The sequence below is a fragment of the Grammomys surdaster genome, unplaced genomic scaffold (assembly GCF_004785775.1).
Source record: "Grammomys surdaster isolate TR1022 unplaced genomic scaffold, NIH_TR_1.0 1100, whole genome shotgun sequence".
NCBI classification, from domain to species: Eukaryota; Metazoa; Chordata; class Mammalia; order Rodentia; family Muridae; genus Grammomys; species Grammomys surdaster.
The window spans coordinates 479,420-501,282 of NW_021605519.1; the positions used below are offsets into that span (position 1 = coordinate 479,420).

Genomic DNA, 21,863 nt, shown 5'->3' on the forward strand with positions numbered 1-21,863 from the left:
CATTCACACATGCACACACACACTCACACACATGCACACACACACACTTAGGACACACACCAACATACTCATTCACACATGCACACTCACACACACGCACACACACACACACTCATTCACACACACACATACACACTAGGACACACATTAACATACTCATTCACACACACTCACATATATGCACACACACACACTCATTCACACACACACACACACACACTCACATTCATACTTCCTTGTGCTCTTCACCTTAGTGATATGAAGTCAGTGACTACTTACCAGGACAATTGCAAATGCTGAGGGATGACTGCTATGACAAAATGACACAGGGCAGCCTAACAGCCTTTTAACATAGGCATGTGTTCCCATGGCCAGATCAGTTCTGCAGTTTGAAGATGAGGAACTAAAGAACAGAGAGGCAGATGCCTTGTGTAGGCACCATCATGGGTATCAGGATGGGTCACGATGCTGTGTGTGGCAAAGCTGGAATTGCAGTCTGTAGATCTTGGATTGGCCAACATATTTAGATGTTCAATAAATGTGAACTATCTTACTTCAGTTTTAATTCAGGCCAGTGGTGTAATTCTGTTTCAAGTGTAATACTTTCAAAGAATTCCAGTGAAACTTGTTGAGAGATGGGAAGGCCTCATGTTCCACCTGAATGTCTTCTCTCAGTCTGTGGTGGCAATGTTGTGCAAGCTGGCAGTTGCAGACCATGGTAGTAGCCATGTGCTGTGTCTCAGTCTGAGTTGGTGGGGTGTGAACATTTACTGTCAAAATACTCTTTTATAGCAGGGGTCAATGGTGGCCACTGCCTTGGCTGCCATGCTTGCCCTCTCTGATAAGCATTGCTACACCACAAGTATCTGAAGCACTCACTCTTTCCTCAGACTCTCTCTTTGGAAGCACCTGCCAGAATCAAGAACAAGGCTCCTCCCCATGACTGGCCCCAGGAGGGAGAAGTAACCTTTGAGAATGCAGAAATGAGATACCGGGAAAATCTCCCACTGGTCCTTAAGAAAGTGTCCTTCACCATCAAGCCCAAGGAAAAGATAGGCATTGTGGGACGAACAGGGTCAGGTAAGGACTGCTCTGGTCTCTGGAGAAATGTTGGAAGTGATCCAGACTTAATCTTTGGTCAGCACATGGCAGCTTGTCAAAGATCACTTTCATCTTTACAAACCAAAGCCCTGATAGACAAGTCATTATTGTCTCAGGCCCCCCCTGAAACCAGCTTTCTAAGCTTGCCTTTAGCTGTGCTCTTGGGACAGGCAGTGCTTTCAGTGTGACTTGCTCTCAATTACAGTCTCAGAACAGAATACTTGGAGCATGTGGCAAAGTACAGGAGAAGAAAGAATGTAGTACCACAGATAAGCAAAGTCCCCACAGGCCTGCCTAGCTGCTGCATTGTTGGTTGATTCCAGATATGGTCAAGTTAACCAAGATTACTCGTCATAGGTCATCCCTGTCCACTAGAGACAGTCACATCTCCCTGTGTCATGTCTCATTTCTAAAGAAAACAATTATCAAAACTTAACTATCCCATATACAACTGCAAACCAGTTATATATTTTAGAATAGGTGGCAATGTCTCTTGAATGCTTTATCTTTCAGTGTCTTTTAACTTAGATATAACAATAGCCACTAATATTATCTCAGTCTATGTATGTTATATTATATGTAAAGAAAGATCTGCTTAATGTATGTGTATATATGCACAGTCTTCACAAAAATAGATTAGAGGGCCTGGAAAGATGGCTCAGTGGTTAAGAGCACTGACTGCACTTCCAGAGGTCCTGAGTTCAATTCCCAGCAACCACATGGTGGCTCACAACCATCTGTGATGGGATCCGATGCCCTCTTCTGGTGTTTCTAAAGACAGCTGCAGTGTACTTACGAACATAAAATAAGCTGGGCAGTGGTGGCGCACGCCTTTAATCCCAGCACTTGGGAGGCAGAGGCAGGCGGATTTCTGCGTTCGAGAGTTCGAGGCTAGCCTGGTCTACATAGTGAGTTCCAGGACAGCCAGAGCTACACAGAGAAACCCTGTCTCAAAACAAAACAAAACAAAACAAAAAAGCAAATATAAAATAAATAATTCTTCAAAAACACTCGTGTCAGGTACAGTCCTTGTTTTAGCATTAGGTCACATGTGCTTAGCTTATATTTATGACTACCTTCCTCTACTAAGCATTCTGTATTCCCTCCACCCCCAGACAGCACCGCAGCAGGTTTTGGTTCTTTTAGTGGATTATTGACATATACCTCCGTCTCTGAAGGGTCTGAGCCCTTTGTCATCCTACTTAGATTGGGTTATAGTTTTCTATTGTCTTTAATCAGGACAGGGTAACATCAAGAGACACCCCAAAGGATCTGCACTTCAGACATAGTCGTCCTTCCCTCCATTGTGGAGAAGTAATCAAAAATCCCTTGGTAGTCTGGGCCAGTCACCCTCCTTAGCACTGTTGGCCCACAGTGGCCAGGGGAAAGCCCAAACTTCCAGGTTTATAGAATGTTTGTTGTGTCTCCAGGAATACTCTCCTATCTAAAGTAAAAAAATTCAAGGCTAGCAGAACTTAAGGTTTTGGGAGCAGGAGTTGAATATTTTCCTAGTGGATCACTGGAGATGTTAATGAGTAGAAACATTCCCTTTCCTACCTCCTGATTCCTAGACCTGTGAATCCTGACTTTGTATGCGTAGATATGTTTATGTATATGATGCTTATTCAAAACATATATTGCCTTCTGGAGAACCCTGTCGCCTCTCCTCCAGGCAACTGCTACTTGATGATACTGTGTCTACAAAAGGCCATTCCCAGGTCTGGACAGATGGGTCAGCAGATAAGAATACTAGTTGCACTTGCATTAGTAAGGTTCAATTCTTATCACCCATAGTTCACAACTGCCTACAGTTCCAGTTCCTCTTCTGACCTCAGTGGGTACCAGGCATATATACACATATACATGCTGGTAAAACATTCATAAATATAAAATACATAAAATTATTTTTTAAAAAGGCCATTATACTGTTCTTTCAAGCCAGCTGCTTGTTAACGGCAGGGAACATGGTAAGATAGATTTCATCATCATGGGCCCACTATCACACTTCTCTGGTTGTAAAGTGAATTCTTTGGTCAGAAGCAATGCTATGTGAAATACTGTACCAGTGGATAAGGCAGTCTATATTCCACGGATGGTGGTTTTGGCAGAGCATTATATGCAGGGAAAGAAAAGCAATGAGCAGAAACAGTATCTGTTCCAGTAAGACTACATCATTGCCCTTTCCAGAAGAAAGTGGTCAACTTGCGCAAAGTGACTGACTCATTAATCCCCTAGGGAATGGTGTCATGTCAGTGTCTCAGTGTTGGTCTCTGTTGCTGGCCAATCTGTCACTCAGCAGCAGCTGCAGCCTGTTCAACCGTAATGAGTGGAAGTCCATGTTGTCCAGCCCATGCATAACCTCCATCTCTACCACCCTGGCCACTTTATTCATGGGCCCATTGGGAAGAGACAAGGATGACTAGAGAGAGAGAAGCTGACTGTCTGCAGAGTGGGTCATCCTATTTGCTTGATTATTGAACTCCACTGCTGAAGTCATCTTTTGATGAGCATTTACATGGGGCACAAGTACCCTTTGCCCATTTTGAGAGATACTCAGATGTCTTTCACATCAAATTTCCCAATCATGTTCTTTCCAGGTCCCTGATCATTCAGCCAATCCATTGGCTACAGCCTATGAATCAGTGAATAATCACACTCCCTCCATTTCTCCTCCCAAGCAAAATCCATGACCATGAATACGAACCAAAGTTCTGCTCACTGTAGAGATTTCCCTTCATTAGTGTCTATCTTAGTAACTGTTCTATTACTGTGATAAGATTCATGGCCAAAGCAACTTACAAAAGAGAGCATTGAACTGGGGGTTTGCTTATAATTTCAGGGGTTAGTCCACGATCATCACGGCATGAAGCATGGCAGAAAGCAGGCAGACATGAAGCTGGAGCAACCACCATAGTGTCTCAGCATTGTCCTAGAAAGTGGTTATAATGCTGTGACTGGTTACTTCTGGTAGTTCTTGTATGATTTGTAGAACCATCAATAAACCAGACCCTAGTCTTGTCTTCCTTAGTCATAGGGCACACCCCATGAGGCCAAGTGTCTGCTTGAGAGCAGAAGGTGTTGTAATGGGAGTAGAAGCCATAGGCGTTTGGGCAACTCTTTTTGAGACTGAGTATCTTTGTGTAACACCCCTGGCTTTCCTGGAACTTGATTTGTAAGCCAGGATGGCCTCAAACTCCCAGAGATCTGCCTACCTCTCAAATTCTGGGATTAAAGGTGACCTGCTCAGGTCCAATCACATATATACCACTTCCATTTGGTAATAGATTGCTGCTGTACACATTCTACTCCATAGCTTATTGAGTCAGATAACACCCAGATCGTGACCGACTGCTCAGTTGAATGGTAATGTGGTGTTCCATCATCAGTTTTCATTGCCAGGAGCTGCTTGGCCTGGAATGGGCTGAATCGGGACACAAAGTTGGACGTAGATAGAAGACTGATAATCTCTGGCCTTTAAACTTTGTTTATGCTGAAGCTGATTGTTTATTTAAAAATCCTAAGAACTTTCTTAGATATTCTGTGGTTAAAAACCACTGGCTTGAGGCGGGCTGTGGTGGTGCTCGCCTTTAATCCCAGCACTTGGGAGGCAGAGGCAAGAGAATTTCTGAGTTAGAGGCCAGCCTGGTCTACAGAGTGAGTTCCAGGACAGCCAGGGCTACACAGAGAAACCCTGTCGAACCCCCCCAAAATAACAACAACAACAACAACAAAAAAAGATTTATCTATAAGAAAAGAAAATTACCTCAGAGATAAAGTGTTACGTAGAATGGGAGTTACAGAGGATGTTGATATTAAGTTTAAAGCAGTGTTTCATTCTATATACTCATTAGAGATTCAAAGCAACAGTTTTTACATGGCCTTGTCTTATAATGCACACCTGTGACTTTATTTTTGGACCTAAATGTTTTTCCTTGAACACAAATTTGTCCCAAGTCTATTTCTTTTTTTAGTGTAATTCTGAAAGCTCATTGTGTTGTTTGATGGACATGCTCACAACAGACCACAGCAGGCCAAATGGTTCCATGTGGAGGTTTATTCAGGAGATAAGGGCAAAGGTGAGGGCAGGAAGAGGAGGAAGGGGGGAGGTTAGGGGGCTTATTTATATGGATAGTGACATAGTCTCTCACAGGTAAAGATGGGAATTGAGCCAAGTGGATTCTGGGAATGTGTGGTGGTTGCCTTGGCAACAGATGTGGGGGTTGCCTAGATGTGATGTCACTGGGTTTCCAGCCAGTCCTGATACCAACATACCTCCCTATTTCTTATCATAAAGATAAGAAAAAAAGGGGGGAGGGGAAGCTGGTGGTGAAAGGGAAGTAATGGCACCATCTCACTTAAAATACTTCCTGCTATGTAGGGGCATAGTCCATTTTGGGGTGTAGCTGGCTTTCACCATCAGAGTCCACTTGGTCCACTTGGTAGATGTTCGCATCAGGTTCCTCTGTGGACAGCGGCAGGTAATCCTGTAACAGGAACTGATTAATAGTTTGATTAGAAATTTTTTGTATTTGTCATTGAAGGAATGTAGAAACAAGATTAATGAGCAGGGAGCAAATAATGACGCCAGGAAGATGACTAGAAAGAGTGTTACAAAAGGGAGTATCCACTTCCATATAGGGTTTTCGAAAGTCCCAGAACTGGAGGTCTCATGTTCCCTGAAATTCTGTATGTCTGACTCCAGGATTTTATTTCTCACTATCCTGGATTGATTGACATAGAAACAGCATTCTTCTTGGAGGAACAGGCAAAGACCACCTTCTTTAACGGTAAAGACATCTAGCCACGTCGGTTCTGAAGCACCACAACTGCTAAAGAATCAATCTGTTTCTTGATAGTAAGCATGGTTTCAGACATTTCTTGAAAATCACTTTTAAACTTGGAAGTGAATTTATCATATTGGGTCATGGAAGTCGTTATCCCTGCAGTTCAAGTACCAGCACCTATGGCTATTCCCCTAGCGACCAAGAGTGGCACGACCTGAACTGCCCTCTTAGGTTGGACAGCTATCATATCTACAACTGGGATTGGCAGGGACTCATTTCCCTGGATTACTCCTAGTTGAGGGAAAAGGAGTACCAACATACAAACTCCTGACCAGCTGGCGGGTAGGTGATGTACCACAAAGAACTGACATGTTTTGGACTGCAGGGTATTGTGGCAGAGATGATAGATCAAGGGTTATGGTTCTATTGCATTCTAGGGAGCTTAGTGTTCCTACAGAAACTGTCCCAGAAGTCTTAAAACAGCTTGCCACGCCAAAAAAGAGGGATAGAGGAAAGATAAGGAGTCATGGCAACATCAGAGTCAAGGCAGCTGACAAAAGGTGAGGTAAGGTTACTTGGCAGTATCACTGGAGAGGCTGTAAATGGCACTTTTGAGTTAGTTCCAGGGGATATGCATAGCCAGAAATCTTTGAAGGGACTGGGTCTGGTGACATTGAGGAGTTGGTATGCCGAGGTCAAGGATCTGAAGCAAAAGGTGAAATGACAAGTTAGTGCCATTTATGAGGAGTGATATCAGAGGTAAGGACCTTGGAGGAATGTTTGATTACTTCCCCTACTTTTCCAATATCTAGAGGTTGAGCAATTGAGACATATTTTCTCTGGATGCGGATGGTACTTATTGGGGACCTGGGTTGATTTTTGTGGTAGAGCTTACCAACAACTCCTGTCTCCCACCTGGAATCCCATGGGTTTTGTATGTAGAAAAAAAGTGTCTTTTGGTGTTGGTAGAAGAAATGGTTGGTCCGTAATCCTAGCATATGTATCTGACAAGACCAATATGGGCAGCCCCCATAATCATCTAGCTATTTTCTATAATAATCTTCTATCTGGTCAAAGAGAAAGCAAGTATAGAGAGCATAATATTTAGACAGGATAACAGATACAGGAATGATGGCAATTTCGATTGGTTCCTGGCATCTGGCTATGGAGCAGTTTCCTGACCCTATTTGGAAAGACTGTTATCTGTGGGGGTCTCTTGAACCTTGAATCTCCAGATGTAAGGACTGCTCTAGATGGAAACGAACAGCAAGGGGAGAACGAGGAACCCATGTCTAATCCAGTGAGGTTGAGCTTGGCTGCCGGAGTAGAGTCTCATTTTCTGGGATTGGGGACAAGGTGGGTGATCTTGATGTCTTCTGGAGCTTAACAGAGCACGGTCCTGTTAGGGTCAATGTGTATGAAGAGAGTCAGTTTTAGGTGGAGGAATAAAAGGTTTGAGATGAGACAGGTGGACCAATGAGAGAGTCCCTCGAGTTTAGCAGCTGTAGGGAATCACAAGAATTACCCTGAAAGGGCCTTGCCATTTGGGAGAGAGGGGTGAGGGCTGATGATCTGGAGGGGAGAGAAGTACTTTGTCTCCAATGTTGACAGGCAGTGGACAGGGGACAGTGTGTGGTCATGGTAGATTGTGGTCAGCAAAGTTCCATAGTAGAGAACGGAGGTGGCAAAGTAATGGGGTGAGTAGATGGTCTGGGAGGGGTGAACATTTAGGTGAAAGACCAGGAGTTAGGACTGAATGTCCATACATGAGTTCAAAGGGTGAGATGAGGAAAGGTTGCTTGGGGAGAGATCATAGCCTGAAAAGAGCCAGAGGTAGGAGTTTTACCCAGTCAAGATGAAGTTCCTGTAACAGCAAGAGTGGTTTTTAAAGAGCAGTTGGTTCTTTCTTTCTACCTTACCTGAAGATTGAGGTGGTAAGGAATATGAAAATGTCAGGGGATGTCTAGGGCCTTCGATAGAGTTTGACAAATCTGGGAAGTAAATTCAGGACCATTGTCTGACTGGAGGGAGGCTGGGACATCAAATCAGGGGAGGATCTCTCAGAGGAGGAGATCAGACACTGTCTGAGCCCTTTTGTTAGTTGTGGGAAATGCCTCCACCCACCCTGAAAAGATGTCCACCAAGACCAGGAGGTACTTGGCACATTTGACAGTAGGCATGTGGGTAAAGTCAAGTTGCCAGTCAGTTCCAGGAAGGGAACCTCTAGCCTGATGGGTAGGAAAAGGGGTGCTACAATACCTTGAGTTGGGATCTGACATCTGACAGATTTTGCAATAAGCAGTGATAGATTTTAAGAAACTTAAGTCCTCAGGAGTAGGCTGTAGGTAAGTCTTAACAAAATAAGACAACGCTTGGCTGTTAGGACTTGGTGAAGATAGGACAGAGTTTGACAAGTATCAGGGGGTGTAGATGGGGATGTGGGTTGTTGTTTAAGGATATCCTGAGGAGGGTGAAGCAAGTGTAGGCCCCTAAGGGCCAAAGCTCTAGCTGCCTCATTGGCTCAGTTGTTTCCCCTGGAGACAATAGAGTGAAAAATCCCAATAGCTGTGGGGAGATGGGAGGCCTTTAGCATGGCCATAATTTGGTTTGTGTTAGTTACTGATCCTCATTTTGTGGTAAGTAACCCGTGCTCCTTCCAGATAGCAGCGTGGGACAGGAGGATATTGAAGGCATATTTGGAATCTGTGTAAATGCTGAGGGATTGTCCCTGTGCCAGCTGGAAGGCACGGGTAAGGGCTATTAATTCAGCCTGTTGGTTGGTGGTATGAGCAGGAAGGGCCTGTGCCTCCACCACCTTGGTGTCTGACACTATGGCATGGCCAGCTCTTCTGGCCCCTTCACATAAAAAGGAGCTTCCATCTGTATACCAGGTATAGATGGCTTGAGGCAATGTGCTCTCCTGTATGTGTGAAGGATGAGGTAATAGTTCCTCTAGCCTGGCAGTGGTGGCGCATGCCTTTAATCCCAGCACTTGGGAGGCAGAGGCAGGTGGATTTCTGAGTTCGAGGCCAGCCTGATCTACAGAGTGAGTTCCAGGACAGCCAGAGCCACACAGAGAAACAATGTCTCGAAAAACAAAAAACAAAACAGAACAAAAAAAAATTTAGCAAAATTTCCTCTAAAGTTTCAGTGCAGGAGTGAGATAGGGAGTGGTTAGTATTTAGTGAGGAAGAAGATTGGAGATATTAAGAGGTGGGCATGATTGGAAGGTGAGTGTGGGGTCTTCTATTAGAGCTAAAAAACCCTCGAGGGAGGTAGTCTGTATGCCTTTATAAGTTACGAGCTGTGACAGGCTATGAGAAGAGAGGACTGTTATAGGTAACCCAAAGGTTAGTTTCTTTGACTCTTGAATAAGGAGTACAATGGCTGCTAAGGTACAAATACAAGGTGCCCATTCCTGGATGGTTAGATCTAGTTTTTTTGACAAGTATGCTATGGGTACAAAAGAGGGTCCCAGTTGGTGACCTTAGACTCCAAGGGCAATTCCCTCCCTTTCAGTTACGTAGAGTCTTGCAGTGACAGCAGGTGGCAGTGGCTGCAGTCCACGTGGTGTAGAAGTGGTTCCATGAGGCAGTGGTGGTGGCAGCAGTCCACGTGGCGTTGTTCTTACATGGTCACATGAGCCGGTGGTGGCTTCACAGTCACGTCGTGCCAGGCAGCGATGGCTGGCCGCCTGGACTCTGCAGCTCCTCTGAGTAGCACTTCCCAAAGTCTTCAGCACCAGTATTGTTCAATGTGCTGTTTACGACAGACCACACCAGGCCAAACGGTTCCACGTGAGGTTTATTCAGGAGATAAGGGTAAAGGTGATGGCAAGAAGAGGGGGTGGAGAGAGAGAGGTCAGGGGGCTCTGCCTATTTATATGGATAGTGACGTAGTCTCTTGAAGGTAAAGGTGGGAATTGAGCCAAGTGGATTCTGGGAATGTGTGACGGTTGGCTTGGCAACAGATGTGTGGGTTGCCTAGATGTGATATCACTGGGTTAGGAGCCAGTCCTGATACCAACACATTGTCTTTCTTATTATTCAGCCTTTACTTACTATATGAGGAGTGGGCACATTCTAGTATTGATTCTAACTTCATTATATCATTCTAGCAAAGCAACTAAGGCCATCTCTTAAAACTTTATTCCTAAAATTATTTGATCAAATCAGGAATTCTAAAGAGTCATTAATTCACCTAAATAGCATTAATTCATGAAAGTTCACCTTTATGTTGATCTACAGAAAATTTGATCAATAGGGTGGGCTAATGCTTAGGGATTATTAGATTAATTTAATAATGACAGGAAAGACATATCAGCTGCAAAAAGCAATCTGGAGCTGAAGTCTTTATGGGACCTTGCCATCAAGCTGACCCATCACAGACATGCAAAAAACAATGGGCCACTTCCAGGAAGACCACTTGCCAGCCTTAATCTATCTTAGATGCTTCCTAACAGCTTATTATCTAAGGCCCCATAGCAGGCCAAGGACTGTTTCCAGAGAGAACAATTCTCTATAGATGATGGTAAAACCTTGCTCCAAAATATCAAGGGGCTCCTCTGAGATTTACCTACAAGGGTCTCCAAAGGCTCCAGACAGCGTCTCTGTCTGCCACTGACACCTCTAGTATTATCAGGTCTGCTGGATCATATGATCCCACGTGGTAGAGCAGCCTACATGGCATCCTGGACCTGTTGAAGAGCCTTCTCCTGTTCCAGGCCCCACTCAGCTAGCAGCTTCCTGAGCCCCTTGGTAAATGGGCCTGAGTAACACACCCAAGTGAGGAATGTGCTGTCTCCAGAATCCAAATAGACCCACTCTCCTAGTTGCTTTTCTGTTGCTGTGACGAGACACCAACACCAAGGCAGCTTATGGAGGAAACAGTTTATTGGGCTTACAGTTTCAGAGGCTGAATCTATGGCTCTCATGGCAGGAACATGGCTCAGATGGGCAGGCATGGTGGTAGAGCAGTAGCTGAGAGCTCTGTGTCCTGATCCACAAACACAAGACAGAGAGAACTGCCAGGCAGTGGTGGTGCACACCTTTAATCCCAGCACTTGGGAGGCAGAGGCAGGTGGATTTCTGAGTTCAAGGCCAGCCTGGTCTACAGAGTGAGTTCCAGGACAGCCAGGGCTACACAGAGAAACCCTGTCTCGAAAAAAAAAAAACAAACAACAACGACAACAACAACAAAAAGAGAGAGAGCTAACCAGGAATGTTGTGGCTTTTGAAACCCCAAAGCCTGCCTCCAGTGACACACCACCTGCAACAAGTCCACACCTCCTAATTCTTCCCAAATAGTTCCACTAACTGGGAACCAAGTATTCAAACATGTGAACCTGGGGTGGGAGGCATTCTCATTCAGAACACCACACTCACTAAGAACTGTGCTTCTTTTTTGCTGGTAGGAGAAGCCAGGTGCAATACCTTATTCTATCTCTGCCTGCTCCACACCACCTGAATCCTAGAAGTTTCACTGGGGTAGAAGGTCCTTCTACTTTTGTTGTATTTATTTCCTATCCTCTGATGCACATATGTGCTACCAACAAATCCAAGGTGTTTGCTTCCTCCTGCTCACTTGGTACGATCAGCCTAATGTCATCAGTGTCGTGGACTGACGTGATATTTGTAGAAGAGACCGGTCCTCAGTATCCCTTCAAACTAAGTTTTGAAACTGGGCTGGAGAGTTAATATATCCTTAAGGTAAAACTGTGAAGGTATATTGTTGGCTTTGCTAACAAAAGCATATTGCTTCTGGTTGTCCTTATAGACAGGTACAGAGAAAAGGGCATTTGCTAGATCAATAGTTACATACCAAGTAGTGGAAGATGTGTTAGTCTGGCCAAGTAAAGATACATCTTTTTTCAGAAGACCAAGGTTCTGTGATACTTAGCATAATAAAAAAAAAAAAAAGCTGGTTGATAGACCTCCATAACTGACATGCTGTATTTCAACACACTAACACAATTAGAAAGTGTACAATCAATGCAACTTTCTCTGTGATAAATCCAGCTTGTGTCAAGTTGACACACAAAACCAACCATTACACCACTGTAAACTCCTACTTTAACTAGAGGGACAAAATATTTCTTGGTGTCTTCCAGACTCCAGTTTGAACCAGAATCCAACAGACCCCCAAAATGATAGTTTATTTTCCCACAGTGTTCAGTTGTCCTTGAAAAAGTCCATAGGTCCCTCTGAGAAAGGATGAGGGGGAAAGGTAACAGTAAACGTCAAGATCTTTCCTCAGGGGATCTCTCATTCAAGGGGTTTTGGGTCTGCAAAGTGGCTCAACTTTAGATATTTGGTTCATAGGCCATGCATGATTCCTAATTGCTGTGATCCAGTGTAGTTTTTCTTCCATTTGTTTAAGAATTTTTCTACTTACATAGACCAAAGAAAAATCGAGCAGAAAAATCTTATCTGTATCATACTTAGAAACACCATGATTGATTAGCTAGTACCAAAGGTCCATGTGACTCATGCCACTATAAAAATCACTTTGCCTGGCCTGGCCTATTGTGGACATGACTTTGTATATATGCTGCCTTTTATGATAACTACACTCTCTGTGTCTCTGACAGTCGGTGCTGGTACCTGGCTCCTGCTACTCAGGGCCTCAGTTAAACCCATGGAACTTAATTCATCCAGTTCAGTAGTCCCATTCTAACCCTAAGGTCTGCTACAAGGAAAGGGAAATGAGGAAGGCCTTCAGATGTGCAGGTTGTTAGACTTAGATTGATTGAGGAGACCAGGAAATAAAAGAGAGACTGACCTTTGCAGAAGTATTTTGTCATTTGGTCAGAACGTTATCTTTTGTCTCTTGGCAGGAATGGAATATGCGTAGATGCAAAAGGACTTGTTGTTCCATAGTCTGTAAAGGGGAATTTGAGGTTGGAAGATACCATACACATATTTGTTTCCCTGTAAATGCCAATGGAGGTATTTGATCTGCTCACTGGAAACTTCCTGTATTCTCGAACTGCCTGTAGATGTTATCTCTGCTCTGAGGTTTCTGGGTTATCAGATAGGCCCCTAGGGCATCAAAAGAAAGAGGAATACTATGTTCATTTGGCTGTTCCTGCTGGGCTGGGACAGAGTTGGGTTGTTGGGGATCTGTCTTCAGGATATGGGGATGGTGGGGCAGGGTTGTGTTGACTTCATGTAGCAGGAGGAGAGTTTCAATTTGTTGGCTGTGCTGGATTATGTGGTTGTCATCTTGTCTTCCTGGAGAAACTTTTGAAAACAGTCAGTTAGACAGAGGGCTAAATGAGTAAGACCAGACCCTTAGGATACCCTGTAGGGGACCTAACCTGGGTAGCCATTGTCCTAATGTGGAACTAATAATGACAGTCATTTGATCCAAGGAGGAACTTCACTAAAAAGTTTAAAAGATGGTAAAATGTTCTCTGAAGTGCCATTGTTTTTGGATGAGGACACGGATCTCATCCTGAGCAGTTGTCAGATCTAGTTCTCTTTACTTTTGGAGTACCACAGCAGCCAAAGAATCAAGTTGATCCTGAAGGATGTTAAGTGGATCTGAAATTTCTCTAGTTTTTTTTTTTTAAGTACTAGTGAAACAGAAAGTTAATTGATGCAAAGGAGCCCTTAAAGAGTGAATTCATAATATAGAGTCTGTATAGAAAGGAGATTCATTAGAATGACTTGCAAGCTACAGCTAATCCAACAATGGCTAGCTATGAACAGAAAGTCCAAAATTCAGTAGTTGTTCTGTCCATGAGGCTGGATGTCTCAACTGGTCTTCAGTGTATGCTGGAATCCTAAAGAAGTACGTTCTCATGCAGTGAAGGAATGGATTTGCTAACAGGGCCATGACAAGCAGACAAAAGAGAGCTTTTCCCTCTTCCATGTCCTTATATACGGTATAATATATAGACTTCCAGCACAAGGAGTGGCCTAGATTAGATCTGTTTTGAAGGTGTTTTCCCACCTCAAGATCTGAATTAAAGATCTTATGGTTCCTACCTCAAAGATTTGATTTAGAAATGGATCTTCCTACTTTAAATTAAGCAAAAATTTTGTAGTTTTAACTCCAGTTCTAATCAAGTTGACAACCAAGATTAGCCATCACAGTCCTAGAAAAATGTCCAGAGTAACAAGAAGAGGGATGAGTTAGATGGTCCATCAGTCCCCTTTCAGAAGTCATCTAAATTGCTGGTAAGGGCTTAGAGGCTGAGACCCTTCCTTCCTTCCTTCCTTCCTTCCTTCCTTCCTTCCTTCCTTCCTTCCTCCCTCCCTCTCTCCCTCCCCCCCTCCCTCCCTTCCTTATTTCCTTCCTTTCTCCCCCCCCCCCCCTGTTTTTTTGAGACAGGGTTTCTCTGTGTAGTTCTGGCTGTCCTGGAACTCACTCTATAGACCAGACTGGCCTCAAACTCAGAAATCCACCTGCCTCTGCCTCCCAAGTGCTGGGATTAAAGGCGTGTGCCATCACTGCCTGGCTAGTTGAAACCATTCTTAACTGTTGTGTCGGGATAGACTACACCAGGCCAAAGCAGTTCCACTCGGCAGAGGTTTTATTAGGAAAGAAGGAGGACAAAGAGGAGAGAGAGAAAGACAAGGGAAAAAAGGGTCAAAGGTGGGGAAAAGTTTGCCTTTTATCTAGGCTGTGACATAGGCTGTTTGCAGGTTGAGTGTGAGGAGTGGGCTCTAAGAAGGTATGCAGAGTTGTCATGGCAACAGACATCACCTATGTGTGACATTCCTGAGTTTGGAGCTGGTTTACCAAACTGGCTCTAGATACCAGCATTAAGTGTTTTGTGGTTGGTAGAAAGGTCAATGTAGAAGGGACAACAGTTGGTGTGCCTCAGAGGAAGGATGATCCTAGGAGCCATGATAAAGCTTAATAGATGAGCCACCTGATGACAGTATTCATCCTTGAAGTGTGTCATGCCAGTGAGGTAGCTAGATTTGGGTTTGGTTCTTATTTTTCTAACTTTTTGAGTTACATCATTAAGCCATTTGTATACTTTCTAATTTTTTAAATTCAAGTAAAAATGTCCCTTGTAGGACTATTCAGTGTGTCCCAGAGGTTTTGCTGTGTTGTATTTTAATTTTCATTTAATTTCAGGAAGTTTATTTCTTCCACAACTTCTTTAAGTACTGAAATTGTTGGACTTAAAGATCCAAAACCGGGGGATGTGTTCCCGCAGAAACATTGACAGATGGGATTTGCTGCAGTAACATGAGGTTTATTGATAAGTTGATAACAACCAGTACACTGGGGTTCCCTTGCATGCAGGCAAGAAGAACCCCGAGCTAAAGCTAAGGGCAGTTTATATACCATTCTCACAGAATTCACAAGGACAGTTCATTACTTTTTAAACAATAACCATAGAGGATCTCACACAGCCGTTCCCAGGCCCAGTTTCTAAGTAACTCCAATTTGCACTTACCTTTACATCAAAGAGAGTCAGCCTAAGTGGCTTCTGTTTACCCACGGGTACAGTGTTAAGGGCTCATCTTCCTGATAAGCTCTTATCTTGGGCCCTTCTTCCTGGAATGTTTGTTTGAGTCTTTGGAATGTGCTCCTCCCAGGATGTGCCTCTGGGGCAGCTAATATCTGAGTGTAAACTGAAACTGAAATTTTTAAGGAATTTTAAGTTCAAGCTGAGACCTGAAATTCTTACATTCTTATAAAATCACCTACTATTAATGGATTGATATTTATCTGTGTCTTTGGCCCCAGTAGTAGATTTTTTTTTTTAATGAAATCAGGTGTCCCAGTGTTTGGTTTGCATGTTTAGGGTAGTGATGTCATCTTGGTTAACTGTTCCCTTGATTATGATGAAGTCTCTGTTTTTTTTTTCTCCTCTTCTGATTAGTTTTAGTTTGAAGTCCATTTTGTCAGATTTAAGATTTCAATGCCTTGTTGCTCCCTGGTCCCACTTGCTTGGGGTTCTTCTGTCATTTTTTTTTTACTCTGAGGCAATGATGTTTAAAGCTAAGTTTTGTTTCTTGTAGGTGCAGATAGATGGGTCTTGTTTCTGCAGAGGAACAGATCCATTTGATCTAGATGCTGTTTTATCTTCAAGGATTGATTCTCTGTCTTCTGCCTGACTTGTTCTACTTGTAAGGCTTTCTTTTGCATTTCCTACTTGGGCCTTGGGGTTTTTCAGTTCCATCTTCATTTCAGCCTGAGTCCTCTTCACCGTTTCTAGCTCCAGATTGAATTTTGTTCTCAAGTTCTGGATCATCTCCATTACCTCCACCAGCCTTCTGTCTGTATTTTTTCTGGCTTCACTTAGGCGTTTGTTCTCCTTAATTTCATTCATTGATAGGGTTTCTGGTTGCTCTTTTAAGTTCTGTATCCTGCAGTTCATCTGGGTAATTCTCACTGGCAAGCATTGCTACAGGGCTGGTAGATTTTGTGGAGAAGAAACTGACTTGGTTGTTCGTACTGTTGGTGTTCATGTTGTGATGAGATCTGGCCATGTAGACTTCCTTTCTTATTTTTTTCCGAGTTTGTTATAGATGGACAGGGTCTGGGAGAAGAGAAGATATTGGAGTGGGTTCAGTCTAGAGGTTGGAAATTGCTTGGATGGGGTGAAATTGGGTGGGCAGAGTGAATAGTCTATGCAAAAAGATTGAATATTAAGTGGGAGATTCCTGTGGTTTGGAGGACAGGTAAGGAGGATCCTGACCCCAGACTAGGCTACTGTCCTGGTTGTTGGACCCAGCCTAGATCTGCTTGCTGGGTTACAGAAAAGACTGGCTGAGGTGGTCAGAGGGTCTCACTAGGCGAGACCCTGGAAAAGGCTGTTAGGATGTCTGGGTATAGAATGGGGAGGTGAAGGTGGCACAAACTCAATAGGTTATTTAAATAGTTCACACCATGGATTTCTAGCATGCTGCATGTCTCTAGGAGAGCCATCAGTAACTGTAAGTATTGGCAGATTATAAAGCCTATTCCAGCAGATACTTTTAAAATTTTTATCCTTATATTCTATTTCTCTAGAACCATTCCTGGTACCAAATCTGTATGAGTCAGGGTTCTCTAGTGGAACAGAATGATAGAATGGATATCTAAGTGTATGGAATTTATTAAGAGTGGCATAAGCTGTGATCTAGCTAATCCATCAATAGCTGAAATGACAGAAAGGCCAAGAATCTGGTAGTTGTTCAGTCCACAAGGCTGTATGTCTCAAATGGCCGTCAGTCTACATAGAATTCTCTAGGAAGTAGGTTCTAATACAGGAAAGGATAAACTTGCTATGGAAAGGGAAGTCAAGAAGGCAAAAAGCAAAAGCTTCCTTCTTCCTGGTCCTTTTATGTGGGCTGCCACCACAAGGTGTAGCTCAGACTTAGGTGGGTCTCCAACCTCAAAGAAGCCAATCAAGAAAACCCCTCACCAGGTTCTTAAGTGCTTAGTTGATTCATGTGTAGTCATGTTGATGTTAACCATCAAATAAACCAGTTTTATCTTTCCAGAAGTTACTCACAGAGCTACTCTTCTGCCTCTTCTTACTCCCCAGGGAAGTCCTCTCTGGGGATGGCCCTCTTCCGTCTGGTGGAGTTATCTGGAGGCTGCATCAAGATTGATGGAGTAAGAATCAGTGACATCGGCCTGGCCGACCTCCGAAGCAAACTGGCCATCATTCCTCAGGAGCCAGTGTTGTTCAGTGGCACCGTAAGGTGAGAGCCTGGGTAGGACTGGATGATGGCAGAGCTTTCACATGGGGGTGGAAACCCCATGGCCTTGGGTCCTGTGTTTCCCATGAGTCTGTGATTCCTACTGCAGTGATGCTTCTGCTATGTATGCTGCTTAATTAACCAAGTGTCTCAGTAAGGCTCTGCCATAGGGGTCCAGAGATCAGAGAGATTTTGGCTCAGATGTCTGTCCCATGACCTCTTAACAGGTTACCAGTCTTGAGCCTGTTTTCTCACCCCTAAAATGGGAATACTGTTAAGGGCTGTTGTGATGTAGATTGAATACATTCATAAGCTTACTGTAAGTTCCAAGCCTGGCCAACGACAGGAACACAAATGGTGCTGCTACCACCACCACTGTGCACTCCATTCTGCCATCTCTGCTATGTGGGCTGGGAGTTACTGTTTTAGTGGTACCTTCCCTAGTGCTTCCACCGTCACCCAGTCATCCATCCGCATGCTCTGCTAGTTCTAATCCCCCTCCCCCTTTCTTCTGGTCTGGGCAACTGAAGCTGTTTTGGGAATCTCTAGCATAAGCACTCTGACACCATTGCAAGTGGGAGAGAGGTGATGTCACTGGTAGACCAATGCTAGGACAGCTCCTGAAAGGCTTTGGTCCTGCCTGAGTCCAGTCTGCATTCTCACTCTATACTTTAACCTCAAGGTGGGGCCAGCAGCCTAGCAAGCAGCTGCATGCAGGGCAGTTAGCCTGGGGCCTTGGTTTTCAAAGGTGTACAGGTAACAGATAAAAGCTTTTGTGGTCAGGTTGCTAAGGTCAGGGACCAGGGGCCTTCCCCAGCCTGTGGCCCACAGAGGAGATAAGGAGTTGGTGAGAGGAGGGAGGAGTGAGTCAGGTAAGGTGGGTAGGGGAATCTTGGAGCTCTGACTGACTAGCAATCAGATTGCTTCTTTATTTATACAGATTTCACAGAACAAAGACAGAATGATTATCCGAGAAGTACAGATTATGTGTTTGATTTTTTTATTACTTGTCTAGGGTTACAAGGTCAGTCACAGAAAGTACAAATAGGACAGATTTTATTATTATCAGCCCTATGACTCCAATTTAAAGACTCTAAAGAATGTGTCCTTCAAGGCAAACACATTTATTATATGACAGCCTGCTTTTAGGCTGGCAGTGTTTGAAGTTTGAAAGCACTCCAGAGAAACAGAAAATATGGGAACTGTCTTTTTATGGCTAACAAACACTAACACCTAACTCCTTTACTATATTGTTTCATCATCTATGCTGTAAAGTAGAAGTTATTTTAGTCAGTCCATCTTATTTACTGAGTTCTATTCCTCCAGGGCCATACCCTGTATGACTCCTATCTTTAAACTACATTTTCAGAGAGCTCTAAGCATATAATAAAGAGAGGCTTGAATCTAACCTTCTGGCCAGTCAGAGTTTGTCTGTTGTCTCTGTTTACCCTTTTCCAATTATACTGTTTGAGTTTGCTCAGGGCCAGATGCCCCCAAGAATTTCTAGCTATGTGCTTATCTGTGTTTAATGATCTTCAGAACATAAGGAAGACTTCCAAATAGTGGCCAGATAATGCTAAGTTTAGAACTTTCCTAAAAAGACTCAGATATAACTTTCTTGGGAAAAGATATAAAATGAATCATAATGCAGAAAGTCCCCAAGAATGCAGAGACCAAACCCCAAAGTGAGAGACAGAATGACAGTGATGGCAATATTTGGCTCAGTGCTGATGGAACTGTCGCAGCTGTGCTGGCTTTGTGACTGGCCAATTCCGGTAGATATGGCTGTGCCTGGCAGTGGCCTATTGACTCAGCTGTTTGTCCAGGTCAGCTTGCTCCAGGTAGTGAGTGCAGTCATGCATAGCAATGGGCACTATAAAGTCCAAGTGGGTAAACCAGTGAACCATATGGAGAGTCGGCTTTGTCTACCTTGGTCTACTTCAAACAGGATTCTGTAAGGCTCACACTGAGCAGTGCCGCTGTTTCTGATTCTTCCTTTGGCAAGCACATAGTTTGATATATTTCAAGTTTTTCCATTTTTTATATTTAGTCTCAAATTATGTTTTTTTGCTGAAATTTAAATATAATATATATTTTATATATTTTAATATGTCTAATATAAAGTTCCTTTTTTTGCTTATTGAATAGTAATTAGGAAGAAAATCATCTTTTCTATCTTTGTCTTTAAATTGCCTCCTAAACTAGGGGTTTCTATGATTTCTGTCCATTTCAAGTTGCTTTTCTTTGGAAATAAAAACTATATACAAGTAGATTGTGCTTCTTATTTTACAACCATCCAAAAGTAATGTTTATTTTCCTGTTTAGTTTTTAACAGTTTCAAAAGGAGGGGGGACAACTTAAGACTTGCCTTTAAAACTGAGTGTCTTGTTTTTCAGAATAGCATTTGAACTCACTCATTCAAGACTGGCTTTGTAGCTACCTTCATCTGACCAGGAAGCTGTAATAAAATACCATGTCCTGGAAAGCTTAAATTACAGAAATTTCCCACAGTTCATGCAATTGAGAAGTCCAAGATTGGTGTGAATAAGGGCCATCTTCCTTGTCTTGTCATGTTTTCCCATGGACTTAATGTGTTCATGCAGGACAGCGGTGCGAATGAGTTTTTGTGTCTCTTCCTCTTAAAAGGACGCTAATCCTATCATGAAGTCCCCATCCATATGACCTAATCTTTCTTTTCTTTTATCTTTTAAAATAAATAGCATCTTTCTTTGTAGTCTTGGCTGGCTTGGAACTGGTTATGTAAACCAAGCTAACCTCAAACTGAGAGATATGCCTACCTTCTTCCTCTTGAGTGCTGGGATTAAAGGTGTGTGCTTCCAGGCCTCATACTTAGAGGAAATCCTTCCTACAGGTCTCTTCCTACAGGTCTTCAGCATTTTCTCCTCCTGGTGATGTCATGTGCTGGAACTCTTGATTACACTTCACCAATATCCTTGAGTACTTAGGCAACAAGTTCTTATAAGTGACATAAAGATAATTAACTTTGGCTTACTTCGCTGCCACCTGTTGGACTTTAGATCTTTTTCAGGACTAAGCATTTTATTTGGAGCTAAGTTTTGAGGTTTCTGCTCATAGCCATAGAGCCAGCACAAGTGCTGAACCCAGCTGTCACCTATAGGTCTTTGCAGATGTCCCTTGAGAATTTCCCCAAAGGTTCAGCAGGTTCTCATCTAAAATGTTAGTAAAGGACTATTGCAGCTTGACCCTAGACCCTAGTGTAAAGCATCCTTTCTTTATACCAGAAAGCTGGCCCCAGGCCTAGGACAGAATAGACAGTATCTTTGGGAGTCTAGGGGTGACTTCCCTCCCACAGGAAAGAGGTCTGACCTTAATGTCAATGCCAATGGAATGGCAGGCAAAATTGAGATGTCTCATAAACAAGATACTGCTGTCCTGAGAGAGGACTAAGAGGTGCTGGTCTTAGGGAGATCAGAGTGGAATGAGAGTGTCAAGAGTCTTAATTTGTATCTATACATCACAGTGGGATTCTTCTGAGAATGCTGGACTAGGGAATGGTTATGACTCTGGTGTCTACTGCTCCTGGTGCCCTGCAGCAGGTGAAGAGGCTGCACTGGGAAATCAGACTGCATCATTGTGATTAGTTCTTGAATGTGAGTTCTGAAAGTTTTTTTAAAATAAAATTTTTTTATGCAGTATATTCAAACCATGGGTTCCTCTCCCTCACTTCCAGATCCTCCCACCTTTCCTTAACCTTCCAACTTCACACCTTCTCTCTCTCTCTCTCTCTCTCTCTCTCTCTCTCTCTCTCTCTCTCTCTCTCTCTCTCTCTCTGTCAAATGAGGAAATAGAAAGACAAGCATAAAACAAAATAAATTAATGAAGAAGAAAAAAAGCATACATATGCAGACAGACACAATACACAAATGCGTGCACAAAACTCATAAAACCACATAATTGGAAACCATATAATATACAGGCAAAAAATCTGTAAAATAAAAAAGAAACAAAAATTGCAAATAGAGCAATATGAGATAAAAAAATGTCTTTAAAATACTTTTGTATTCATTTTGTGTTGTTCACCTACTGCTGGGCATGGGGCCTGCCTTCAAGTGTGGTTTGTAAACCCAAATAGACTCCCTTGAGGAGATGTTTTCTTTGTGAGCAGTTATTAGTTGGAGATAGCTTCTTGGCTGGGAATGGGAACTTATGTCTAGTTTTCCATCTCAGCACTAGGACCCTGTCTGGCTTGAACCTTTATAGGCTCTATGCATGCTGCCACAGTCTCTGAGTTCATATGTGCATCAGTCCTATTGTGTCTTTCTGCTGCTTCCTCCTCTGTATA

The 21,863-nt window shown here is 43.2% G+C and overlaps 1 protein-coding gene across 2 annotated transcripts in view; it reads left to right on the forward strand.

Moving 5' to 3' along the window:
• Abcc5 (ATP binding cassette subfamily C member 5) overlaps window positions 1–21,863 on the forward strand; it is a 104,741-nt gene that overhangs the window by 68,947 nt on the left and 13,931 nt on the right. For both annotated transcript variants that reach the window (XM_028783383.1, XM_028783384.1), the window contains 2 exons: window positions 891–1,080; window positions 17,383–17,542. In XM_028783383.1, the coding sequence (XP_028639216.1) occupies window positions 891–1,080; window positions 17,383–17,542 (350 nt within the window). The remainder of the gene's footprint in view (window positions 1–890; window positions 1,081–17,382; window positions 17,543–21,863) is intronic.